The sequence below is a fragment of the Brassica napus genome, chromosome C8, assembly GCF_020379485.1.
Source record: "Brassica napus cultivar Da-Ae chromosome C8, Da-Ae, whole genome shotgun sequence".
Lineage (NCBI taxonomy): Eukaryota > Viridiplantae > Streptophyta > Magnoliopsida > Brassicales > Brassicaceae > Brassica > Brassica napus.
In genome coordinates, this window is record NC_063451.1 from 33,049,852 (window position 1) to 33,074,266 (window position 24,415).

Below are 24,415 nucleotides of genomic sequence, written 5' to 3' on the forward strand. Positions count from 1 at the left end.
AAATCAGCATTAAAAAAAAAAAGATAGATTTGTCAAGTCACTGTCCGTCCACTCTCACAATTTTAAGATGGATTTATTTTGGGGTACGTCAATCTTGATGCAATAGATTTGCTAACGAATGAGTTGAAACTACGATGCTCAATTTGTGCAGAGTAAAACCCACAAACTTGAAACCACAATCACAGCGTAGAAAATCAATTGAATGCTTTATCCCAAAGATCCTACCCTTGTTCATGTTTGTCCCACAGAAAATGCATTTGCAGTTTGGATTTTGATTCATGGGACTGTTTCCTACATGCATCTTCATTAAAGATCACTACAGCATTAAGAAGACTCCGTCTGACTTGTTCCCTTGGGTTCTTCCAGTGGCTTCGACTGGTTTGTTGTCGGGAATAATAGTTCTTTTATTTGTTCCTCTGCGTCCTCTTCTGATGTTGCCTGCGCAAGAATTTTCATTGGCTTGAAATGTTATAAACTTATAATAAACATCACCTGTTTAGTTAGCACGGTTACTTAAACATCAAGAACAAAAACCAAGTAGAGAACTGACTTACTCTTGTCGAGAATGCAAACCGCAATGACTCAATCTTTGCTCCTGCGCAAAGCCTCAGGTCAAAACCAAGGGAATCTAACCCTATCATCTTCACTTCCTGCAAAACAAATATTCATTAAAATACTATTTACTGAAACTTCCTGTCAAACTTCAACTTCTAAAGTCTAAGGGTTTCAGCTAATTAGTTACCTCTGCTTGAATACCGTAGTATCTCCAGCACAAAGACCTAAGGGCTTCAGCTAGTTTATCACCAGACTCTTCTAAACGGCTTATGATTCCAGCTGATCCATTAGCAATAACATCAGGTTGTGCTTTTCTGACATCTTCCACTTCAACTTCAGTCTGTTCCAAAAGAGTAAAAGACACTACTAAGCATAAGACAGACAAAAGGGAACCATGAGGTTTACTGCATACCTGATCCCCTTGTGCTGTAATAAGCTGAATTCTTATCATCTCCAGCTTGTAAAACGCCACCACTTTTCTCGTCTTCTCAGATTCATCATCACCATCTGCCTTATTAGTGTCTTCAAGCTTCTCCTCTAAGTTTTCAGCATTCTTGTCTCCCTTGGTACTTGTAGATTTTATGTCAGCAAGTTTCTGTTGGATATCTGAATAATCTTCCACTAAGATATGACTCAACAGTCCCTGGATGGCAAGGCCAGCAGACGGCTGATCCATCCAATCTACAGGATCATTTGCAGCAACCTAAAATTGCCAAATGCATTAAGTTTGTAAAATAAAATCACAACACATTTTGTTCAGAAGATGAGACTGAACTTTAACCTCAGACATTCTCTTTGCGAAAAACATGGGATGACAGCTCCTCATTGTTTCCAATTTTGCCCAGTCACCAAGCGATTCATCGTCATCTTCATCATCATCATCATAGTCATCATCATCATCACTTTCGTCTTCATCTTCATCCTCTAGAACTGCAACCCATTCCTGAAGTCAAGAACACAGTTGCTAAGTGAAGCATGCTAAGGAATGGCAAACGGGTTCCTCGCATAGACTTAATCTAAAGGGTGAAATGAAAGTAGTTAAAACCTCCGCATCATCTTCTCCTTCATCCCCATCTTCCTCACTGTCATCTTCTCCTCCACTTTCATCGTCTTCGGTGTCAAAGTCACTATCAGATAGACCCATCAGCTCCATTTCCTTGATCATCTCCATCGTATCAAAGCCTACTATTACTTGCTGCAATGCAATGTAAGTAAGATATTCATCATTTCATTAAAAGATGATGAGATGCATGTGATATAAGTAGGATATGCATGTCATGAGGCAGCAACATACCACATAGTTGTTTTCAGAGGTAACAGACTGCATGACGTCCTCATCTTCCTTAACTTGAAAGTATAAATCTGCAGAGCATTAGGGTAATTAGACTCAATGTTACGTCGATTATATAATTAAAGGGAACTAAAGATTGACTAAACGTCCTCTTACTTCCATTCTGATCTGTAATATAAGGAATATCAGGCCAGAGAATATTCTCAAGAACTCCATCACCAGTTGAACCAGTAAGCATCAAGGTTCCTTTATTGTTCACCTGAACACGACACACTACGGGAAATGTCAGATGCACAAAACGAATCTTGGACAAATAATACAAGAAAACTGTGAATGAATAATGTACATATGCGATGCAGGCTTACACAATTAATCAAAATAAAATGATTATCGCTAAACAAGAGGGTTTCTACAGAGCAAGCAAATGTACTAAACGGGCTAACATGTGACTGCAACAATGCATTATGCATATACTATAAGGCATTGGCCCCTACAATGTTTCTTTACCAAAAAAAGAGGTAGCTAATACAGATTGAGAGACGCAGTATAACACCTCAATGATGGTTCTAGTAGTTTCTGCAGGGGAAAGCCTGGAATCTCCAGCATTCTGTGGCAGAGAGGCTCTAATATCTTCTGAAGGATGATACCTCGACTTGCCAGTTTGCTTTTCTGGGTCAGAAGCTGAATCTACATACTCGGCTGTGGCTTGAGTTCGATTCTTCCTAGGGTGTTTCTTTGTTAAATAGTCACTGTTGTGCTTCAGATATCCACTCCTAGAAAAAGTGCATATCAGTCAATTCATTTGTTTCCCACAGAAGGTAATAAGAATGTGTGCGCAAATACATAGAAAACAAAAAGAGATGACTAGTCTCCAAAAGTCTTAACAATCTCATGCATTTCATTACAAGTATCTCAGACATGAAGGATGAAACACACTTTCATGTATACTCACAAAACTCAAACGACAAGATATTCAGTCTCAAGTTATAGCATTAGGAAGTGTAAACAAGCACCTTAACATCAGCTAACAACCCAGGACCAAACACATCGTTCCTACAAGCCAGTATCCGAACAATAACTCAAAAGAAATGAACTTTAACTGGTTCCAAGGTCTAAAATGACAAGTTATCTAACCAATTAACTCTATACAGTAAAGAAATAGCCACTACGCACTACAGTTACCATTCGCATTGACAAGAAACATACTGCATGCGCATGGTAGTACAAGACTAAGAACTAGTCGCACTATAGATATGCTATTCAAAAAACACTATAATCGAACATCTTGATAAAAAGCCAAAACTCTCAGTATTACGTTGGTAATTGGATGAAGAAAGTAAAAGGAAAAGTAAAGTACCAAGAAGCAGTATTGTTGAGACGTTGAGGCTGAAAAACGCGGCGGGACGCGTAATGGAAGCAGCTCACTCCCTCCTCCGTGCTCGGTGCCGGACGATACTCTGCATATTACGAATAAGAGAGCATTTTCAGGAATTTTTTTTTTTAAAAAAAAGAGGAAACTTGAAAGAAGGGAAACAGATATTACGGAGTAACGCCGCCGGAGAGGAGAATCCGGTGGAGAGACGGACGGCCATGACCGACTCAATCATCGGTTAAGATATTTTCTCTCTGAGCTCAGAAGCTAGCGAGCGAGAGGGATTTGCAGATTAGGCTATCTAGTTTGGGGAGCTTTCCTTACACTTGATGACGTGTTATTTTATCATTGGTTTTCACGCAAGAAGATATTATAAAGCTGGTGTACTTTCATCTTGTCAAAACGCTGCGTTTTCTTTATCATGTCTTAGTGCTGGTCACGAATACTCGTTACTTGCCTTATACCCGCTACTTGATCCGTACTCGCCTCGTTTTTTCAAGTACTCGTCGTTGCCAAGTCAAGTATCAAGTCGTTGAGTTTTGCTACTTGCAAGTACAAGGCAAGTAACAAGTATCACAAAAAAAGTTACGACTCGCCTTGATATTACTCGTTACTTGTTTTACGACTAAAAAAATGATAACTAAACCATAAAAACCAAAACCCTAAACAAATATTTATTTATTGTAAGAAGTAAATAATATTTCCTTATTGAATTGCATCTTTTTTTTATATTAGGTGCAAATATTTTATTTAAAATAACTCTCGTGTTTTTACCAAGTCGAGTAAATAAAACAAACTTTCATAACTTTCTCTCGTAAAATATTATCTATCAAGTAATTTTTTAAAACTTGGAAATATATCCAAGTAATTAATAAATACTTGCAAGTAGCAAGTAATCGAACAAGGCAAGTAACTTGCAAGTAACATATTTTCGGACAAGTACTCGAAATAACAAATACTCGTTTCCGACAAATCAAGTACAAGTCAAAAAATTCATTACTCGTTCAAAGCAAGCCAAGTATCAAGTATACGTAAAAAAACAAGTAACCGCTTTGCGTCACCCCTATCTTATCTTTTAACATATAACCCACATAATATGTTTATTTGTGTATGTCATCATACAAATTTATTTATTAATATACATATAAATACATTATCGAAGTTACATATATGATAGATTATATTTGGTGTAATTACCAATCATTTTTTCTATTAGTTATTCCCTTAATGAACCTATGACACATTTACTAAGCAGTACATTTGTTCAACACAACACTCTCAATAGGGATCTTATCCGTCGGAAAATGACAGTCCATCGCAGGTCCCTTACTCGGTAACAAACTGCACGGCTCCGGCTTAACCCTGCTCGTAACTCCGGCCACATCAGTACAGTTCCACTGCAGCTTCTTCGTGGTGGGAGACAAAGCCATAGTCACATTCGACATACATATCCCCGTAAAAGGATCCTTCTTAATCCCTTCTAACTTAGCAGAGATCGTAACGTTGTCAGCCGTCATGTCACGGTAGTTGATATTTCTAATCTCTGGCAACGCATTAGGATCGAAGCCTATGGGATGAAGTTTATACGAACCGGTTATCCAGAACACGTACTTCATATTCTTCATCGTGAACCTCCTAGCGAAAATGTCTTTGACGTAACCTCCACGTCCTATGGCGGTTTTGATTCTGATCGCTGATTGTGTGTTGATCAGCGTCACGTCTTCGATTCTAACGTCTTTGATTCCTCCAGACATTTCGCTTCCTATGGCTATGCCTGCGCTGTCGGGTGAAACGCAAGTGAGACGTCGGATGGAGAGCTGTTGTGTTGGGATTGAGGTCGCGATTCCATATTGGTCGATACCGCTTTTGACAGCGATGCAGTCGTCACCGGAAGTAACGGAACAGTCTTCTATTAATGTGTTGGTGCAAGAATCTACGTAAAACCAAATCAAAAACATGAGCGTTTGTTTAAAACCAAATCAAGAACAGGAGCTAGTGTTTAAAAATAAATCAAGAACATGAGCGTGTGTTTATAAACCAAATCAAGAACATGAATATTTAAAGCAAATGCTTTTTATTCTCAGCTAGAACGTTTTGATTGGAAAATCAAAGAGATTTTTGGTATATGTTTTATAAACTAAAGTATAAAGACGTACCTGGATTGATTCCATCAGTGTTAGGAGAATCGATAGGAGCATCGATTTTAATATTTTTGATGATGACGTTCTTGCAATACACAGGATGAATGTTCCACATGGGAGAATCGACTAAATTGATATCTGAGATTTGTATGTTTTCAGAGTAGAGGATTTCGATCAACAAAGGTCTTGATATCAAATTGAAACCACCACTTCGATACTTTAACCACCATGACTTCCCTTGTCCATTGATCGTTCCTTTGTTACCTATCAAAAAAAACATTGAAATCATATAAACTAATGCATATTTTGATTCAGTCTCATATAGACCATTTGATGGAATAATGATTTTTCATGTTGTGCTTACCGGTGATAACAACATCTGTTAGGTTAGTTCCGTAGATTAAACTAGCAAACCTTGCATCACCATATGACGGCAAACGTGGAATCATAGGATATTCAGATTCAACCTGTTTGTTTTAAAACCAAACTATGATTATTCGTACACAACTTATTCATCTCAAATCAAATTAGTAATTTTTAGCACATTCATTCCTATGTAGGCTATAAATAACACTAGCTAACATTTTAAAGGTGGATATATTACCTGAGAAGCAAGAATAGTTGCACCTTGTTGGATAAACAAAGTAAAATGGCTTGTAAGGTTGAAACTTCCGGTGAGCCAGTTCCCCGGCGGAACAATGAGTTGTACACCACCGTCAGCTGCCTGCGGCGTAAGCTTGGCGATGGCATCTCTAAACGCTTTTGTGTTGGAGGTTTTCCCATCACCAACAGCTCCAAAATCTGTCAAAACTGCTTTGTGTTTCCGACATTGCATCGCCATGTACTCTATACCTTTCTTGCTTTCAACGCGTGATTCCATCATCGGGAAACCGGATACTGTTAATACCACTAGTATACACAAACTTGTCTGAATCATCTTCATCTATAAGAAAATGAATATATCAGAATTCTCTCTTTCTTTGTTTAAAAATGAGAAACGAATCACTATCAAGAAAGAAGTGAATCAAGAAAAATTACCTTTAGAATTTGAGAGATCAAGGGCGATTTACTCGATGAAGAACATATAGTTGAGAGTAGTTTTATATAAAATGATAGTCAATATAAGAAAAATAAAAGGAAAAAATAACAACAAAAAAAGAGACTAAGATGGCAAAATCTGATCTTCATACACAGCCAATCTCATGTATTTATAACATCGTGATTGTGTATTCTTGATTTACCAAATAAGCAATGGTGTTGACTTCCCTAAAAATAACTTATCTTCTTTGATTGTTTTTAGATATTCAATAACCTCCTTTGCTTCAAATGCAAAATAAAATCAATTCATTGGTAAAGGATCTACAAGCTGTCAAATCTTGCGATAGCCTCATGTGTCTAAATCTCAAAGTAACCACTCACCAATAGTCATTACAAGAACATTTTCCATCTTTAAAATGATGAAAACGATTCAAATCTCTCAACACAATCTCTCTACCAGAGACCACTGTTATATACTTCATTGCGTTATGGCAATCTCCGCATACTCGTAAGTTCTTGAACACTCTAACCGGTCTCGACTTACTCGTGCTTATAAGCCCAAATGCAACCGCAATTTTCTCGCTGTGCTGAAACAATAACCTCTCCTTCTCTACTACATCATCTTCCTCCTCTAGCTTGTGAAGAACAAGATCCGTATCCGGAACATATCCACAACGTTTAATCTCTCTGATCAATCGGTCCAGTTCATTATATATATGATGAGTATTCGGGTGAGATGTATCGCCTACGTAGAATTTATGAACCTTATCTCCCACCTCTATCCAACTGCAACCTCCTTCTTTAACCAAGTTTCTCTCTTTCATCTTCTTCCTCATCTCTGCAGATTCTTCCCATTTCCCTACATCAAAAGTCAAAACATTCAGCATAGTTTAACTTCACACCAGTTTTTTCATTGTCTGAATAGTATATATACCTGTACTAGCGTATATGTTTGAGAGCTGTATATAAGCCGCAGGCTCATTTGGGTCGAGTTCTAGGATCTTTCTTGAAGCAATCTCCCCAAGCTCTGTGTTACTGTGAACTCTGCACGCTCCAAGAAACGTACGCCACACGAGAACATCAGCCTGAAAGGGCATTGTGTTAATGAACTCAAATGCGTCAGTGAGAAGCCCGGATCGACATAGAAGATCAACCATACAAGCATAATGCTCCATTTTAGGTTTGATCTTGTGGTCTTCATACATTGATTTGAAATGTCTCCATCCTTCGGCGACCAAACCAACGTGGCTGCATGCAGACAAGATTGCAACGTAAGTGACCTCATTAGGCTTCACCACTGCCTCCATCATTTGGTTGAATGTTTCCAGTACCCTTTTAGCGAATCCATGTTTCGCAAAACCTGTGATCATTGAAGTCCAGGAGATGACATTACGATCTTCCATTAGATTGAAGACTCGTGAAGCTGTGTCAATGCTTCCACATTTGGAATACATAGAGATCAAAGCGTTGCAGACAGGTTGATTGCAGGAGAGCCCGAGTTTAACCACCTGGGAATGAATTTGCTCCCCTTTTCTTATCGAACCAACACTTGCAACTCCACTCAACAAGCTAGCAAAAGTGAAAGCGCTAACACCAAACTCTCTCTCAGCGATCTCATGGAAAAGCTCAAAAGCTTCCTCAAAATCCAAGCTCCTGCAGGCTCCGTCAAGAAATGTGTTATACGAGACCAAGTTCTTCTCAGAAAGCGATTCAAAAGCTCTCCGGGCGTCTTCCATCATATCAGATTTAACAAACATGCTGATAACCGAGTTCGCAACAGAGTTATTCGAAGCAAGCCCTCTTTTAAACGCATGACCAAGAACCTGTTTACCCAACCGTGGATCCGAAAGATTCCCGCACGCCTTAAACGCACTAGAGAAAGTGAAATGATTTGGCTGGACACGACCTTGATCCAACATTTCGCAAAAGAGCTTAATAGCCTCTGTATCTAGATCACCGCTTTGCATATAACCAGTGATCAATGCCGTCCACGACATCACACTATGATCCTCCATTCTATCAAACACCTTCCTGCAATCATCTAACGAACCATCCATAGAACATTTCGCATACATGTCAACTAAACTACACCCAACATCATCCGCCATCCCCGACCTAATCGCCCAAGAATGCAACTGCTTTCCCAAGGACAGATTCTCCAACTCAGCACACGCAGAGAAAACAGAGCTAAGCGTGAACTTATCAGCTTCAAATCCGCTTAAAACCATCTCCAAAAACAACCTAACCGCTTCATTAGGGAAGCCCATTTGCATACACCTAGTAATCATCAATGTCCAAGTAACAACATTTAGCTCAGACATTTGATCGAACACCTTATACGCATTCTCGAGATTATTCTCTCCTTTCACAAACATATCAATCAAAGAACAACCCACACATACATCTGATTCAAAGTACCCAGTCTTCATCAAAAACCCTAGAATCACTCTCCCGACGGCAACATTCTCCGGATTCGAGCAAGCTCTGATCACCGCCGTGTAACAATAATCGTTCGGCACTAAACCCAATTCCAGAAACCCAACGAAAAGCTTAATCGCGTCGAGTTCCTTCCCATTGTTACCGTAACAAGCCATCATCGCACTCCACGAAACATTGTCTCGCTTACCGATTCTACCCATGGTCTCGAACACATCCTCTGCTCGCGCCAAGTCGCCGGATTTGGAGTACAAGCTGATGAGTGAGTTGTAGAGAACCGAGTCAGGCTCGATATCGGACTCAGCTAACCGGGAGTGAACGAGTTTCCCGAGTCGAAAGTCGCGTGCTCGGATACAAGACTTGAGGAGGGTGGAGAAAGTGGCGGAGTCTGTGGGGCGGATCCCGTCGCGAGCCATGAGATCGAGAGAAGAGATCGCTCCTCGGAGATCTCCGGCATTGAGGTGGCGGAGGATCAAACGGTCGGCGATGTTGATACGGTTTGGAACGGACGGTGGAGATGTAATCGGGAGTTTGGCGGGAGATGGAAGCGAGAAGCTTATCATCGCCATCGTTCCCATCTAAACGATTCCGTTACCGTATTAAAATGATAAATCTTTTTATATTTTCATTTAACCCCTTTAGGTTTATAAAACATCTAATACTCCGCAAAACTACTAAATTGTTTCAATTAAACCCTTTTGCGAAGTTTTTTTGTTTTGTTTTGTCAGCACCCGTTTGCGAAATCATAGTGTCATTTTACAAACCCTAATTAATTAAAACATCTAATACTCCGTATCTCAATAAAATGTTTATTTATCAAAATTTTCACTTTAACCCTTTACATTTCGATAAAACTCCTAATACTCCGCAAAACTATTATTTGTTTCATCATGCCCTATTGAGAAGTAATTATCTCATTTTATAAACCCTAATTGATTTCATAATATAAAGCCCAAGCACCTAAATCTAGGAAAAAAAACGAAACCCAGCCGAAATATATGAAACCAAAACCCCAACGAATCTTTAAATACCTGAAGTTCATATATTTATATATCTGAAGTAACCGAACCGAGAACCAAATGTGCACCCGAATATGTAAAATTAATTATGTATACATATAAAATAACGAAATATATATTTATAATTCAAAATCTAATAAATAGTATCCGAATATATTTTCTTTAAAAACTACTTTACTATAAAGTATCCTACATGAGATAGTTTTATCTGAAATATCTAAAGTAATCCAAAACATCTGAGATTTTAATCCAATTCATTTTAATTATTCGATATTTTACGTGAATTACCCGATATTTTATCTAAATTATCTGAACTACCCAAAATAACCGAACCGGAACCAGAACCATGTGAGAACCTAATTTTTTTCTGGATATTTTCGGTTCCTAGTTTTACTATCTGAACCGAACCTGAAACTATCCGAACCGAACTCAAAACTATCTGAATTGAACCCCTAAGTAAGCTACCTGATACTGAAACACCTGAACCGAACGGATATCCGAAATGTACATCCAAATATCAATTATCTGATATATGCCTACCTATATCGAATGAAATATCAATTATCTGATATTTATACTATAGCCCCTTACTTTTTTATAAACCCTAATTGAAATCATAAAACCCAAACACTTCCCTCTTTCTCCGAAGAAAAGAGAGGAACTTCCTATGGAGGAGACTACTGTTATTGCTTCATCGTCATTCGACTGCGGAATCGGAAGCTGGGATCTCAAAACCGGGAACGAGCAGCTTCGGTTCAAGCAATGCGCCTCTCCCTCACACGGCCTCACCGCTGTCGGAGAGAAATTCCTCGCCGCCTCTCAGCTCCGTAACGCATCCGGCTCATCTGGCTCGGTTTTCTTCTGGTCTTGGAACAAGGTTCTTCCGACACAAACCCACTTTTGTTTCGTCTGAAGCCTTTATGTTTTTTTTGGGATTAAAAAGATGCCTTTTTGAGTGTAGCCTCAAGCGGAAGTTAAGAGCTTCCCTGTGGAGTCAATAACGGCTCTTACAGCTAACAGTGAAGGCACTTATATAGTTGGTGGTGGAGCCTCCGGAGATATATTCATTTGGGAGGTAAAGATTCTATATCTTGAGAGAGATTAAGCGTATTCGAAGTTTCAATGGTCATAACTTGGTGTGATCAGGTTGCGACTGGGAAGCTGCTAAAGAAGTGGCATGCTCATTACGTTTCAGTAACGTGCTTGGTGTTCTCTGGAGACGATTCTTTGTTGGTTTCTGGATCTCAAGATGGGTCTGTTAGAGTCTGGTCTCTTATAAGGTTAAGCATTTTTTTTTAGTACTTCTCTTTAAGTTAAGGTGTTGCCTTTATTCTTAACCTTACTCTTGTTGTTGGTTAGTTAGACTATTTGATGATCAACAAAGGCAGCACCAAGAAAGAACTCTCTATGAACACAAATTTGATGAGCATACAATGGCTGTAAACGATATTGTTATAGACTATGGTGGCTGCAATGCTTTGATAGTTTCTGCTTCAAAAGACCAGACTTGCAAGGTACATTTTTTGGACTAGTAATCTATATGCCTTCGTAAAATGTGTAGCATAAAGCCCTGATATAGCTTTTTTTTTATTTCATGTCAATAGGTTTGGAGCCTGTCGCAGGGGAAATTGCTGAGAAGTATAATATTTCCTTCAAAAATCAATGCACTTGCATTGGACCCTGGCGGCTCTGTGTTCTATGCTGGTGGCGGAGATGGCAAAATTTATATCGGTGCCTTGAATTCCAAAAGTGACTATGCGACACAGTTTCTTGGTTCAGTATCAGACCCAAGGTACTTCCTGTTCCTTACTATCTTCTTCTCTTTCGTTAGCATCTTGTATAACATAATATCTAACTTAAACAGAATGCTATACTAGTTTTATTTTTTTTACTCTGGGATGGGTTTTGTGTGATTTCTTTTAAAATAGGAATAATAGCGTGTAGTAGTTCTTGGTTCAAAACTTCAAATGATGGTGTTTATGGGATCTCTTATATAAATGAACATTAGCTTGTAGTAGTAGTTCTTGATTCTAAGATCTCATAAGATTGTTTCTAGTAGATCTCTTAACATTTTGCATCTGATTTTTCTGTTTCAATGGATCATGTAATGGACTTTGTTCACCAGTAAAAGATCTTTGTGCACAAAAGTACCTTTAGAATGTTTTGCTAAAGAGAAAAAAAAATATATATCGGGTTTTAAGTCTAGTATGATGACTACGGGTCTAAGTTCTTGTAAATATTCATTCACATAACAATATACAAACCCTACATAGTTGTTTTGCTCTTTTAAGTTATTTGCTTTCTTCGAGATAAATTCGCATTTGTTCACAACAGACTTGTACTGAGAAATTAGCATCCGTTGACTCAAATCATATTTGTTTTGAACACAGCAAAGCCATTACTTGCTTAGCATATTGCGCAGACGGAAACCTTTTGATTTCTGGATCAGAAGGTGGTGTTATTTGCGTTTGGAATCCCAGATCAGGTCAACCTGTTCGTTCTTTCACTTTCGGCCATGGAAAAGGTTTATTTTCTTCTGTTTGTAGTTCTACTTATGCAATATGATTATCTGTTATTTAACCCTTTTTCCACTTCTTTCTTTTTTTCTTACAGGACCTGTGAACAATATTCAAGTTGTCAGAAAAACGATTGTTGGTAATGCCAACAAAGCACAATCTTCCTGGAAAAGGAATGTGTCTTCATTACCTCCTCCTTTGGAAAAATACGAAAGAAAAGGAGATGATACCGTGGATGGTATAGTCATCGTTGATCCGCCGCTATCTTCTGATGTTCCTGTTTACTCTTCTTACCGCAGCGCAGACTTTATTAACGAGCAAGTTAAAGAGCTCGAGGTTTGTGCTTCTTCTGTTTCTATATTTATTTGTTTTTCTTGTATTTTCACAATTCTCTATTTGTTATCAGCAACAAGGCTCTGCAGCAACGCAGATTGAAATGGAAAGATTGAAACTTGAGTACAAAAAATCTATACTGATGAATGATCAATGGCAGAAGAACTATGAGAATTTGCTCCAGGTGGTTATGGAAGAAGAGCTAAACGGTGGTTCCAATTGAAACTTGAAAGCTTTTATTTATTGTTATTCTTTCTACATATTTTTTTTGCAACTAAAGATGTTTTAGCATCATATAAGCATTGTTAATTTTCATCCATGGTTAATTGGATAAAGACACTTGGTCCATCTTTCAAATAACATTTAGAAACTTTAATCGAAAGTTGATCATATAAGAAAAGTTTGTCAGATATTGAATAAAATACTGATGGTCCATCTGGCTTGATTTGGTAACTGGTACAGAAACGAGTAAGAATAAAAGATTTAACTCAATCTACTGATGTGTGGAGCTTCTTTCTTGGACAGCAGTTTTGATGTTTCTTAGAGATTCCTCCCAGTCATCAAGTAGCTGGTGAGGATTACTTATGACCGTTGGATCTACAGTCAACGAAATCGTCATCTTGTTCATGTAACTTTGGAAATGCATCGTCAAAGCCTAATCAAAGACCCATGAGATCATTAAATCTTATTAACCAAATTTTAAAAGGAAAACAATTACATAGAACATAATGGTTTAGCTAGAATCTTACATGGGGGTGGCCGTAAACACTGGGGGCCATGTAAGTGATAGGATGTCCAAAGAAACTAATTTCTTCAATGGGACCAATCAAGTTTGAAAAGGACATCGTTGTGTTTGACAACATTCTATTTAATAGATTAGCTGTCACCTACATTCATTTCAAATCATAAAATTAGATCAACGACCAACTAACGAAAATAAATGGTGAGTTAGCTAGGTTTAATCATGATTTTAATCCAAACTAACCTTAACACCAAACGCTTTAATCATGAATTTACCAACGATGAATGTTAGTGCAGCTTCCAACGAGTTTTTCTTCCGGTCGATGATCCCTTTGGCTGTTCCAAGATGTTCTAAGGGATCCTTTCGTAAACTGATAGAAAACGGAAACACAATGTAGCCGATCATATTACCCCATCTACACTTAGATCCTTTATCCATCATATCCGCTAGATCCTGTTTTTACCAAAAAAAGAACATTTATATATGGTCGTCATTAAAATAAAAAGGAAGTGGTAGGTAAGTGAGCTTTTAAGAAATTACCTGAATTCCAGTGGTGGGTCTTAAGTTTACAAGAAGAGCTGATCTTAGCCTTATTCTTTTAGGCATTTCATTTGAATTCTTTTTAGATTTTTGATCGTCTCCTACTACATTCTTCTTTTCTCCTATTAGTTTATCATAAGATTATTAAAATTCAGTCGTTAATAATACAATATTATATGACATGTATATGGCAAAGAGTTAGTATGTACCATATCTTCTCTCTAAGTATTTCGAGAGACCAGCCTGAGTTACTCCAATTACAACATCGTTGACAGTCTAATAAACCAAAAACAAATTAATAATAAATATATAAAGTTAAATCAACCGTCGATAATTAACACAAAAAAAATTGTAAGGAATCTTACCATCTTCATGTTAGTCTTGATTAGCTTTATGTCGTCTAAGCTTACGGTAAGATGAACCAAAGACATCCGTGTAGGCATACTTAGCCGGTAATCGCCTTTGATTGGTGTTTTGGTGTCCTTAAGGAACATTGCCGTAGCAATGAACCTCAAAGCATCACAAATCGTATTTAAAACCAACATAATCGTGGACCATAGAACCATAAATAACCACAAGAACCGGAAACCTCTCCATGAACCTCCCGTTAACCGTGAAGATCCAGATGACGTTCGGTTTTGGTACGGTAGAGTCGGGAGCTCGTTAAGGTTCGATGTTTTACGCATGCAAGCGAGGACAAGGGCCATTAGAGACATACCATCTCCTAAAGAGTGATGAAACTTCAAAACGGCGACGTTTTCAGCATCGGATGTTTTTAAATCGAGTAGGTGAAGCTCCCATAATGGCTTCGAGGTGTCTAAAGGGACCAGCGTGAGATCGGAGACGTAACTATCAAGAAACTTGTCTGCGTTTGCGTTCTCTATGTGTTGCGTTTGGATGTCTGGTACGATGACATGATTATTGGTGACCACGTTTGTCCGAACCCATCTTTGTGTTTGTTTATTTTTGTTTGTTTTGTTGACCTACAAGTAATTAATCATTTAAATATATGTTAAAACTACCGTAAATATCTCAAACTAAAAACAGATTCGGGGGGAAGGGAAAGAAAAGAAAAGAAAAGAAAAATGGTCAAGTTCAATAAAAAATTTGTAAGGACTGCAGGAGGAAAATGAGCTATACGTACATATATAAATAATGAATTACATACAAGTAAGAAAACCCAAAAAATTAATGTTAGTAGCATTAGAATAAAAGAATGATCAAACCAAGCATGATAAATATATTTTTATATACAATCTTTTAGTATTTAAAACTAAAATTTATATAGAAGCGAATGAATTGAAACATATTATATATATACATAATGTTTAGGATGAAAAATTAAATACTTAAGTTTTTAGTTGAAAAATATTATTTTAAAACATTTGTTTATTCCTAAGAAATTTATCATTTGAGAGGAATAAAATGGTACTATTAAAATGCTTTCTGCTAGATTTATTTTTGTAACCAAAATGGAACAATATTCCCCTATTTCGGAATGAAATTTCAAAATTTTATATTTCCTTCACCTACAATTTTTATATTTTTGTAGCGAAATGGAACAATATTCTCTCATTTTAGAATTTTATATTTTCTTCACCTACCATTTCTTAATTTCGTTTTCCTGTTCTAAATAGTATTTATCTTGCCTTTTTAGTTTATCTACCTTTCTAAGCCAGATTTCACACTATTTTTGAAACCTTTAACTGTAACAGTTTAATAAAACGCAATGTTTTTTTACCAGAAAATTTTAAGTTTAATCATGTAGAAAATAATCTACATGAAAACGTTTGTATTATTATTAACTCTTGTATATAAGAGGGAAAGAAAAGTATATACAGTGGTTTTGGCTCAAGTAACAGAAACTTTCAGAATGTTTGAAAAATCAGAACCAACCAAACTTTTTTGTAACTTCCAAACCAACCAAACTTGTTGGATCAAAAAGGTCTATCCATCAAAACGAGTTTAATTTTTTTTTTCCTGCCATTGGGAAAACTTATACATGCATATAAGTTTATATATACCATATCAAAACTATAAGTTACAATCTTTCTAAACGTATAAACATTTGCATGTGTATGCAAAAGTGTTTGGACTGACCATTTTACTGGAGAAACGAGGGTGTCTGATCAAAGTTTGCTTTAATCCTTCGATAATCACATCTGGCTCGATCTTCTTCTTAACACCAATCACCGTTATTACATAACAATTGAACGCCGGTGCGTGGAACACACGCGCCGCCGGACTAAGCGGTTGCTCTTCTTCTTTCGTTTTCTTCACGGTTGCCTCTGGTATGTCTCGATGTATCTTAATCTCCATAGCTTCCTGTTCGAGCTTAATCTCCATAGCTTTCGGTTCGACCTTAATTTCCATAGCTTTCGGTTCGACCTTAATTTCCATAGCTTTCGGTTCGACCTTAATCTCCATAGTTTTATCTCTCTTAACTTCGATGTCTCTATTAATATAGAGAGCCTCACATTTCTATGTTTTGTAAATCCTATATATATAAACTGAGAATCAGTATAACAACTTATGAGTTATGACATGTCTCTATCAATAGAATGATTTTTTAGAGTATTCACGCAAATAAGTTAATTCATCTAAATACATATTATATTTTCATTAAACTAACAACAAAATTAAATTAGTAGTCTACAAAAATTAGTTTTTCTTCTTTCTTTAAATAAAACATGTGGAATTACTTAATGTAAGCAAAATATATATAACAATTAATAATTTTGAATAATAAAAATTTGATAAAATTGTGTATCCTCTATCATTTATATTTTTGTATGTTATAATTTAAATTTTTAAAGACAACAGTAAATTACAAAAATTGTTGAAGTATGATTATAAAACATTTATTATGATCAATCGTTTAATTTTTTTTGTAATAACAAGATACAAATTATCATAAAACTATATGAGTAGGAAGTTTTATTGAATACATATAAAATACATAAATATTTTAACTTTTAAATTTTAGAAATATTTATCATCCTTTAAAATTTTAAAATTTTGAAATTTTAATTTGATCAAATCATTAAAATATATTTACATTTTTATAATTTTTATAAAAATAAAGTTATTTGAATTTTATAAAATATTTCACTCTGCGAAGAACACAGATTATTATCATTTTACTATGATTTCAATTAAAATATACATATAAAATACATAAAAATTTAATATTTAAATTTTAGAAATATTTATCATCCTTTAAAAGTTAAATATTTTGAAATTTTAATTAAATATTTTGAAATTTTAATTTGATCCAATCACTAAAATATATTTAACATTTTTTATAATTTTTATAAAAAATAAATTTATTTGAATTTTATAAGATATCTCACTCTGCGAATAACACGGATTATTATCTATTTTTTATTGATTTCAACCCCCCCCCCCCTCCTTTAATACTGTTGGTAGAATTTCATGTTTACCACTTTATTGGTACCATTATTCATTTTTACCATTATTAAAGAGACATTTTCAAAACTATATTTTTCATTAATTGGAAAAATACTCTTATACATTTGTTCTCTATATATATATAATAAATATTTATTTAAATAAAAAATAAAAAAAATTCCAAATTATACTCTTTAAAATTAAAAAAAAAAATTAAATATTGTTGGGAGAATTTCATGTTGGGAGAATTTCAAAACTAAATATTTATTATAATTTAAAATTATAATAAATACCCTTTAATACTGTTGGGAGAATTTCATGTTTACCACTTTATTGGTACCATTATTCATTTTTACCACTACTAAAGAGACATTTTCAAAACTACATTTTTCATTAATTGGAAAAATATTCTTATACATTTGTTCTCTATATATATAATAAATATTTATTTAAATAAAAAATAAAAAAAATTCCAAATTATACTCTTTAAAATTAAAAAAAAAATTAATTTTTTTTTTGAATTTTTTTTGAAAATCGAAAATTATGTTTGAAACTATTTTTTAATTTTTTAATATATTTTTAAGTATTTACTTATATATTTATTAGAATATGATATTTCATATTCCAAAAACTCTACTCCACCCCTCAACTCTAAACCCTAAGTCTATATTAGTTAACCCTATGAATATAAATTTCTTTTATCCTTTGTTAAAATTGGGGGTAAAAGTGGTTAGTGTAAACATGAAAAGTGCTACTATAAATGTGGTATTTGTGTTTCACAGATGGTTCCTGGAAAGAGAAAGATACTTTCTCCGGCCAGGGTTGGCACAACACTTTAGAAGGCTTCGCTGGGTTGCTGGGGGCGAGGAATGTTCGGGCTAGCCTTTCTCCTCTCCATGCGGAGATGGAAGCACTACTCTGGGCTATGGAATGTATGAGGAATTTACGTCAATCTCAGGTTACGTTTGCAAAGGATTGTTCTCAATTGGTGAAGATGGTTTCGGAACCAGAAGAGTGGCCAGCTTTTGCAAGTTATTTGGAAGACATCAAAAATCTGAGAGCAAGTTTCCTCCAATCAGAGATCGTTCATGTACCAAGAGCGCAAAATACAAAGGCGGATAGCCTAGCACGCAGTGTTAGGATTCAGCCGTCTTTCATCGTTCACATGGATCAATATCTTCCGGCCTGGTTTACAGAGTCTGTATGAGTTTGTAACGTTGACGACAAAAAAAAAATGTGGTATTTGTGTCAATTTCTCAATACTGTTTGCGGTATGAGTTAGATTGTTTCTACAGACGTAGAATAAAATATTATACTCCGGTAATAAAATATTGGGAAAATTGTTTTTTAGACCTGATAACTATGTCTTTTTAGACTAATATCTATTTGTAACATTTTTCCCTATAAAACAATTTAATATTTTTTTAAAATAAATTCAATAAATAGTTTTACAAACAAATTTTTTTTGAAAAAATAGTAATTAATGATAAAATAGCTATATGAACTTAGTGGTATTTTTTCAGTTCTAAAAATGTTTAAATCAAAATTTTCAGATTATGTTCTAAATAAAGTAGAAATGACATTTTACGAAGTAGAAAACGAAATCCACTTTTTTCATTGAATCTAGAATGTTTAGAATACGTGATCTACGTAATAAATAAGAGTATTCTAAAAATATTTAGAAAACACATTACATGCTTAACCTACCGATCTAAAATATGCAGAAATCAAAATCTACACATTAATATAAATCTAAAACACGTAGAAATCGATTTCTACAGATTTAATGTAAATCTAAAACATGTATAAATCAAAATCTACACATTACTATAATTCTAAAAACCTGTAGAAACCGATTTCTACAGATTGGATGTATTCTACGGATAAGAAATCAGTTCCGAAAAATATGGAAAAAAAATATTTGGGAATATTCAGTTTCATATTTTGAAAAAATCGATTTAAAAAAACAAAAAAACAAAAAAAAAATGTGGTAACCTTCTTCTCACGCCGTCTTCTATATTCCATTGATTGTTCACAAAATTTTCACAAAAGTTTCATATTATTTCTACCATGATTCATATCTATGTTTCATGTGGTGTTTGGGAATTGGTTGTAGCTTCAGGTTGGAGTTTTAATGTTGATGAAAAAAAGGGGGAAGGTTACTTGCTTTGGAATGGAAGTCCTCTCTAGAAGAGTTATAGAAAAACGTTATAGAGGATTTTGGTTTTGAAGAAACGGATGCCGATTTGAAGTTGAGTTACCTTCCTATTGGGTTGATCAATTCATCAGAATGTCCACCGGTGATCATTGGAAACTCACGGAAAATTCAAAAATTTCTAGGGTTTTGTAAGAAGCATCAGTCAACTCAATTGTGTGTTAGCTATAAAGCAAAGCAAGGAAATCCAAATAAGGTCGACATTGATCTTAATAAGATGCCAACTAATGCAAGTACTAGTGAAGAGAAGGAGCGAAATCCTTGTGACATTGGGGCTGGTTAGTATTGTTAAGGGAGCTAAGCATAACGAGAAGAAGAAAGGGAAGATGAAGCAAAGCGAGGTTGATGGTGATGATTATGATGCTGACAAGCATAACGAGAAGAAGAAAGGAAAGATGAAGCAAGACGAGGTTGATGGAGATGATTATGGTGCTGACAACATCAACTCTGAAAAAGAAAACAGAGAAAAATTGGCAAAGAGTCCGTTGGTCGAATTGGTTAAGACGGGAGATCTTTTTCTCAACAAAACAGTTTTGAAAGCGAGGTTTGAGTTATGTGCAATGAAGCATAACTTTCACTACACAGTTACCAAATCCAATAAATTAGTTTGGTGTATTAGATGCACTGATAAGGTGTGCTTTTGGGGTGCTCGAGCAGAGTGTTTGAAGGGCTCCACATATTTTATTATTAAAAAGTATGTCGGTGTACATTCATGCTCACCTTCATTCAAAACCAGTGCCGGTAAGACAACTTCAGCGAAAACGATAGGCGGTCTGATCATGCATAAATATGAAGGTATCAAAGAAGGGCCTAAAGCGAAAGATATTGTTTAGATTATGCGTAATGATTATGGATGTGAGATCTCTGATTCTTTAGCATGGGATTCCCGTGAATATGCAGTCAACGCTGTTAGAGGTATTCCAGAGGAAAGTTATGGGAAAATACCAAAATACTTGCACATGCTTCGAGAGGCCAATCCGGATACACATTCCTCTTATGAGACTGGCGTCAATGGTAGATTTCGATATCTGTTTATAGTGTTTGGTCAATCGATCAGAGGCTTTAGCAAGGTCATGAGGCGTGTCATTGTTGTTGATGGAACATTCTTAAAGAGTAAATTCAAAGGGGTGCTACTGGTTGCAACTGCTATAGATGAAAATTAAAATTTATATCCTATTGCATTCGGGATAGTAGTAAAATTACTAAGAACATCATCAGAATGATATATACAAAGGAATAACATAAGCTCGTGTATCTTGCTAGTCATGCATCCTCTTAAAATCTGCAGGAGGCACAAACACCAAGCAGCGATCAGGTCATCTTCGCCGTATAGCTCCATATCTAGGTCATCTAATCGTCTCGTTGGCATCTTCAATGATTTCGGAAGTTCCAACCAATCCAATGAATCTTTGACTTTAGCTTGAAAAGGATCGAAACCTTTAACAAATGTGTCTTGTGAAAGGTTCATGCAACTTTCCAAAAACTCTTGTGTACCCATACGAAGATCAATAACTGATGATTGAGTGAAGGTTTCAACAGGTAAATTGACACACAAATCAACAGTCTTTAACTCTTTGTTATTTACAGCCTGTTGACAAACACAAAAGGATATTAAAAAAAATAAATGTCAACTTCAAACTACATCCATAGCATAAATGTCAAGTTCCAAATACAAATTAAACATACAAACTTCAAGTTCAAAATAGAGCCATTACATAAACGTCAAATTTCAAATCCATATTACACATACAAACTTCCAAATACATACTACATTAAATAGAGCCATTACATAAACGTCAAGTTTCAAATCCATATTACGCATACAAACTTCCAAATACATATTAAATTAAATAGAGCTATTACATAAACGTCAAGTTTCAAATCCATATTACACATACAAGCTTCCAAATACATATTAAATTAAATAGAGCCATGACATAAACATCAAGTTTCAAATACGTATTACCACCTAGTTCCAAGTTCCAACAACCTAGCTTCAAAGATCTACATTCCATCGCCTAGTTCCAAACTTCCAAATTCCAACAACCTTTAACACTTTCTCTTAGTAGTTACCTTTTTCTTTGATGGAGCTGTGTCTTTTTTGCTCGTGCTAGGACCAGTGACGATTTTGGTCTTGCTAGGACCGGCTGGTTGATCACTCTTCCCAACCATTTCAGTCACCACTAAAGTTTTCCTGAGCTGTGTAATCTCAGCCTCAATTTTCCCCAACCTGTCGGTTACAACTGTCTCAAACTGCTCAGTATCTCTCCGAAGCTGTCCTGAGCTGTGTAACCTCAGTCTCAATCATCCCCAACCTGTCCCGGAACTACTGACAGAATTTCTCCCCAAAAGTAGTAAAAAAAGCTTGTACCTGACCCTCCAAGAAGTTTTTCATATCTGTTTCAATGTTCCCTTTCGATGAAGCAGCTAGCTGGCACAACACCTTCTTCTTCCTTGAATCTGCTCCTCGGTCCGCACGCTTTCTCTTGTTTCTTCCTGAAACATCAGCTGTGTCATCAACATTCTCTGCAACATGACTATTCTCGCCAATCTCAGTATCAGCTGCTTGATCATCTCCTTCCTCTTTGGCAGCTTCCTCAAATTTGGAGCTGGTAGCTTCTTTTACTCCCCAAACATGATTGTTTCAATCATGTTTTCTTTGGATCATATCCAAAATGCGATCCACTCTTTCATCTTTTTTCTCATCCTTCCTTGCAAAATCGGTAGCCAAAAAGACAACTCCATCTATGTGAGATTCCATAAATGAATGCAAAATCCCTGAAAAACAATCAAATCATTAGTAAAGTGAACAAGACAATTGAAACATTTTTATAAGAAAAATATATGCATACCTTTTCTGGAAATAAATTCTCAACGCCAATAATATCTTCATAAGAACATTTTGCACATATTATCCAATTACCACACAGAGGACCTGTAAAATTTTCGCTGATATTTGTGCCACAAATCTCTCATAAAGCAAGAATAGCTTCCATTATCTAAATCTGAAAACCAAACAAGAATCCTTCCATCAGATACCCTTCCTTCTGCTCTAATTTATCCATTGTTTTATCAATCTGCTTCAGCAGGAAATCAAACGAGTACATACCCCATGGATAATTCCAAAGCTTCTCCAAATCCATCGCCAACTTCATGTACAGATGTGGGAAATTCACCTTTTCATCCCTTCCCATCACCACACCCATAATTAACGCAAAGATAGGTCACCGTATAGACGACTAGGCAACTCTAACTCCATACCTGAAAATTGAACACAATAAAATACAGTAGCTATCAATAACCAAAATCACAGCTAACTAAAATAATGTCTCTTAATACTCTATCAATAACCAATGTCAATACCAATGCAATTCAACAACTACCATCAAAGGATTAGTATTCTCACGGTATCAATTCCACTTTTCGAATCTTTTAATTTTTTTTAAGAACAAAACCTAAAATTCCTAAAACTACGATTTAAGGCATGGGATGTGTGCGAAATCGTCTCTAATCATCACCTTAACACACAATTGAAGCCTAAATATCCTAACAAACTCAAAAAATTGTCCTTTTACTTTTGTATTTTCAAACTCTAGAAGTGGAGATAGAGTTTCATACCTTTACAGATCAAATGAATGAGTGATAGATTCGTAAAAAGCTCACGAAATCGTATGGTTTAGGCTCAAGAATCGTTCAAATCAGAGTGAAATTGAGCCAGTTAGGGTTTACGAACTTGGGACTTTGTTTTTCTCCCATTTGTTCGTGGAGGAGATGAGAACTAACGGGTTTCATCCCCAAAAAATCGAGTTTAAAGACTTGAAATCGTGTATGGTCGGTTCAAATCAAGTGGAAATCAAACCGGATATAACCGAAGAAAACCAGAAAATCGATTACAATTACTTACCTGGGCACGGGATCGATCGGTCTACAAATAGAGATCGATCGATTCGTATGAAATCGACTGTTGCTGATCGACCGAAATGGATCAGGTCGATCAATATATGGTCCGCGTTTTTTTGTTCTGCGTAATGATTGGAATCGATCGATCTAATCATTCTGCTGATAAGGGATCAATCGATCTCGCTTTATCGACCACATTATCCATTATATTAATTACGAAATTTTAAGGGCATTATTGCCATTTTGACAATAATAAACCTAATGGGACATAAAGTATATGTGTTTAGTCTAAAGTGACATAGTTATCATTTTTTTTTTGTCTAAAAAAAACAATTTTCCCTGAAATATTCTACTCTGGTGATTAAATAAAAAACTAATTCTATGATATGCATCCTCTTCATAAATGACAATTACACCGTGTAGTCTCTTCATGCGTTAATTAAGTATCTTGGGTTTAGAAACCACGAAATAGACCAATGGATATTAATGTTTTGGAGTTAATGCACATTTTTATAAGTTTTTTTATTAACGGTTTATAATTTCTTTAGCTAGTAGCCTTGCTGTTTATGGTGGACAAGTTAAAAAAAATATAGTTTATAAATAACAGAGTTAAGAGAAGCTCTACTGCTTATATTTTAAACATTTTAAGAATAGAAAAATTTCATAAAAATACTTCAATTAAATTTTACCAAGCTTTTTAATATCCAAAATTTTTTTGCTACCCGGTTTAATTTTTAAATTAATTATATTTTTCATTTTAATATATTTACTTTTAAAATTAGGCTCATTTTAATACTCAGACTATGTTTAAGTCAAAAAAAATTGAATATTTTTAAAAGGATATTTTAAAAATATCCAAAATTAAAATATAAATTTTCAAAAATCGTAATTTTATTTTAAGTTTTA

General features: G+C 35.4%; 5 protein-coding genes across 5 annotated transcripts; 1 reads left to right on the forward strand and 4 right to left on the reverse strand.

Moving 5' to 3' along the window:
* Positions 1–179: 179 nt before the first annotated feature.
* Positions 180–3,582, reverse strand: LOC106400679 (uncharacterized protein At3g49140-like). The gene is made up of 11 exons (XM_013841043.3): positions 3,390–3,582; positions 3,204–3,303; positions 2,400–2,619; positions 2,003–2,105; positions 1,850–1,917; positions 1,601–1,750; positions 1,337–1,498; positions 968–1,258; positions 743–895; positions 555–650; positions 180–438 (listed from the first exon to the last, which is right to left on the reverse strand). The coding sequence occupies exons 1-11, from the start codon at positions 3,451–3,453 to the stop codon at positions 325–327; spliced, it is 1,521 nt and encodes a 506-aa protein (XP_013696497.1). The 5' UTR covers positions 3,454–3,582; the 3' UTR covers positions 180–324.
* Positions 3,583–4,317: 735 nt separating this feature from the next.
* On the reverse strand, positions 4,318–6,541 carry LOC106399880 (probable polygalacturonase). Its single transcript, XM_013840322.3, has 5 exons — positions 6,398–6,541; positions 5,964–6,302; positions 5,724–5,826; positions 5,375–5,623; positions 4,318–5,151 (listed from the first exon to the last, which is right to left on the reverse strand). Exons 2-5 carry the CDS (start codon positions 6,300–6,302, stop codon positions 4,466–4,468), a joined length of 1,377 nt encoding a protein of 458 aa, XP_013695776.1. The 5' UTR covers positions 6,398–6,541; the 3' UTR covers positions 4,318–4,465.
* Positions 6,542–6,686: 145 nt separating this feature from the next.
* Positions 6,687–9,425, reverse strand: LOC106397067 (pentatricopeptide repeat-containing protein At3g49170, chloroplastic). The gene is made up of 2 exons (XM_013837614.3): positions 7,332–9,425; positions 6,687–7,256 (listed from the first exon to the last, which is right to left on the reverse strand). The coding sequence occupies exons 1-2, from the start codon at positions 9,409–9,411 to the stop codon at positions 6,775–6,777; spliced, it is 2,562 nt and encodes an 853-aa protein (XP_013693068.2). The 5' UTR covers positions 9,412–9,425; the 3' UTR covers positions 6,687–6,774.
* Positions 9,426–10,464: 1,039 nt separating this feature from the next.
* On the forward strand, positions 10,465–13,096 carry LOC106397229 (protein ROOT INITIATION DEFECTIVE 3). Its single transcript, XM_013837815.3, has 8 exons — positions 10,465–10,729; positions 10,814–10,927; positions 10,999–11,132; positions 11,216–11,366; positions 11,457–11,644; positions 12,243–12,376; positions 12,466–12,704; positions 12,775–13,096. Exons 1-8 carry the CDS (start codon positions 10,520–10,522, stop codon positions 12,922–12,924), a joined length of 1,320 nt encoding a protein of 439 aa, XP_013693269.1. The 5' UTR covers positions 10,465–10,519; the 3' UTR covers positions 12,925–13,096.
* LOC106397228 (wax ester synthase/diacylglycerol acyltransferase 6) lies at positions 13,094–16,480 on the reverse strand. The gene is made up of 7 exons (XM_013837814.3): positions 16,084–16,480; positions 14,349–14,966; positions 14,193–14,259; positions 13,984–14,105; positions 13,687–13,896; positions 13,451–13,588; positions 13,094–13,356 (listed from the first exon to the last, which is right to left on the reverse strand). Exons 1-7 carry the CDS (start codon positions 16,408–16,410, stop codon positions 13,195–13,197), a joined length of 1,644 nt encoding a protein of 547 aa, XP_013693268.1. The 5' UTR covers positions 16,411–16,480; the 3' UTR covers positions 13,094–13,194.
* Positions 16,481–24,415: the final 7,935 nt, after the last annotated feature.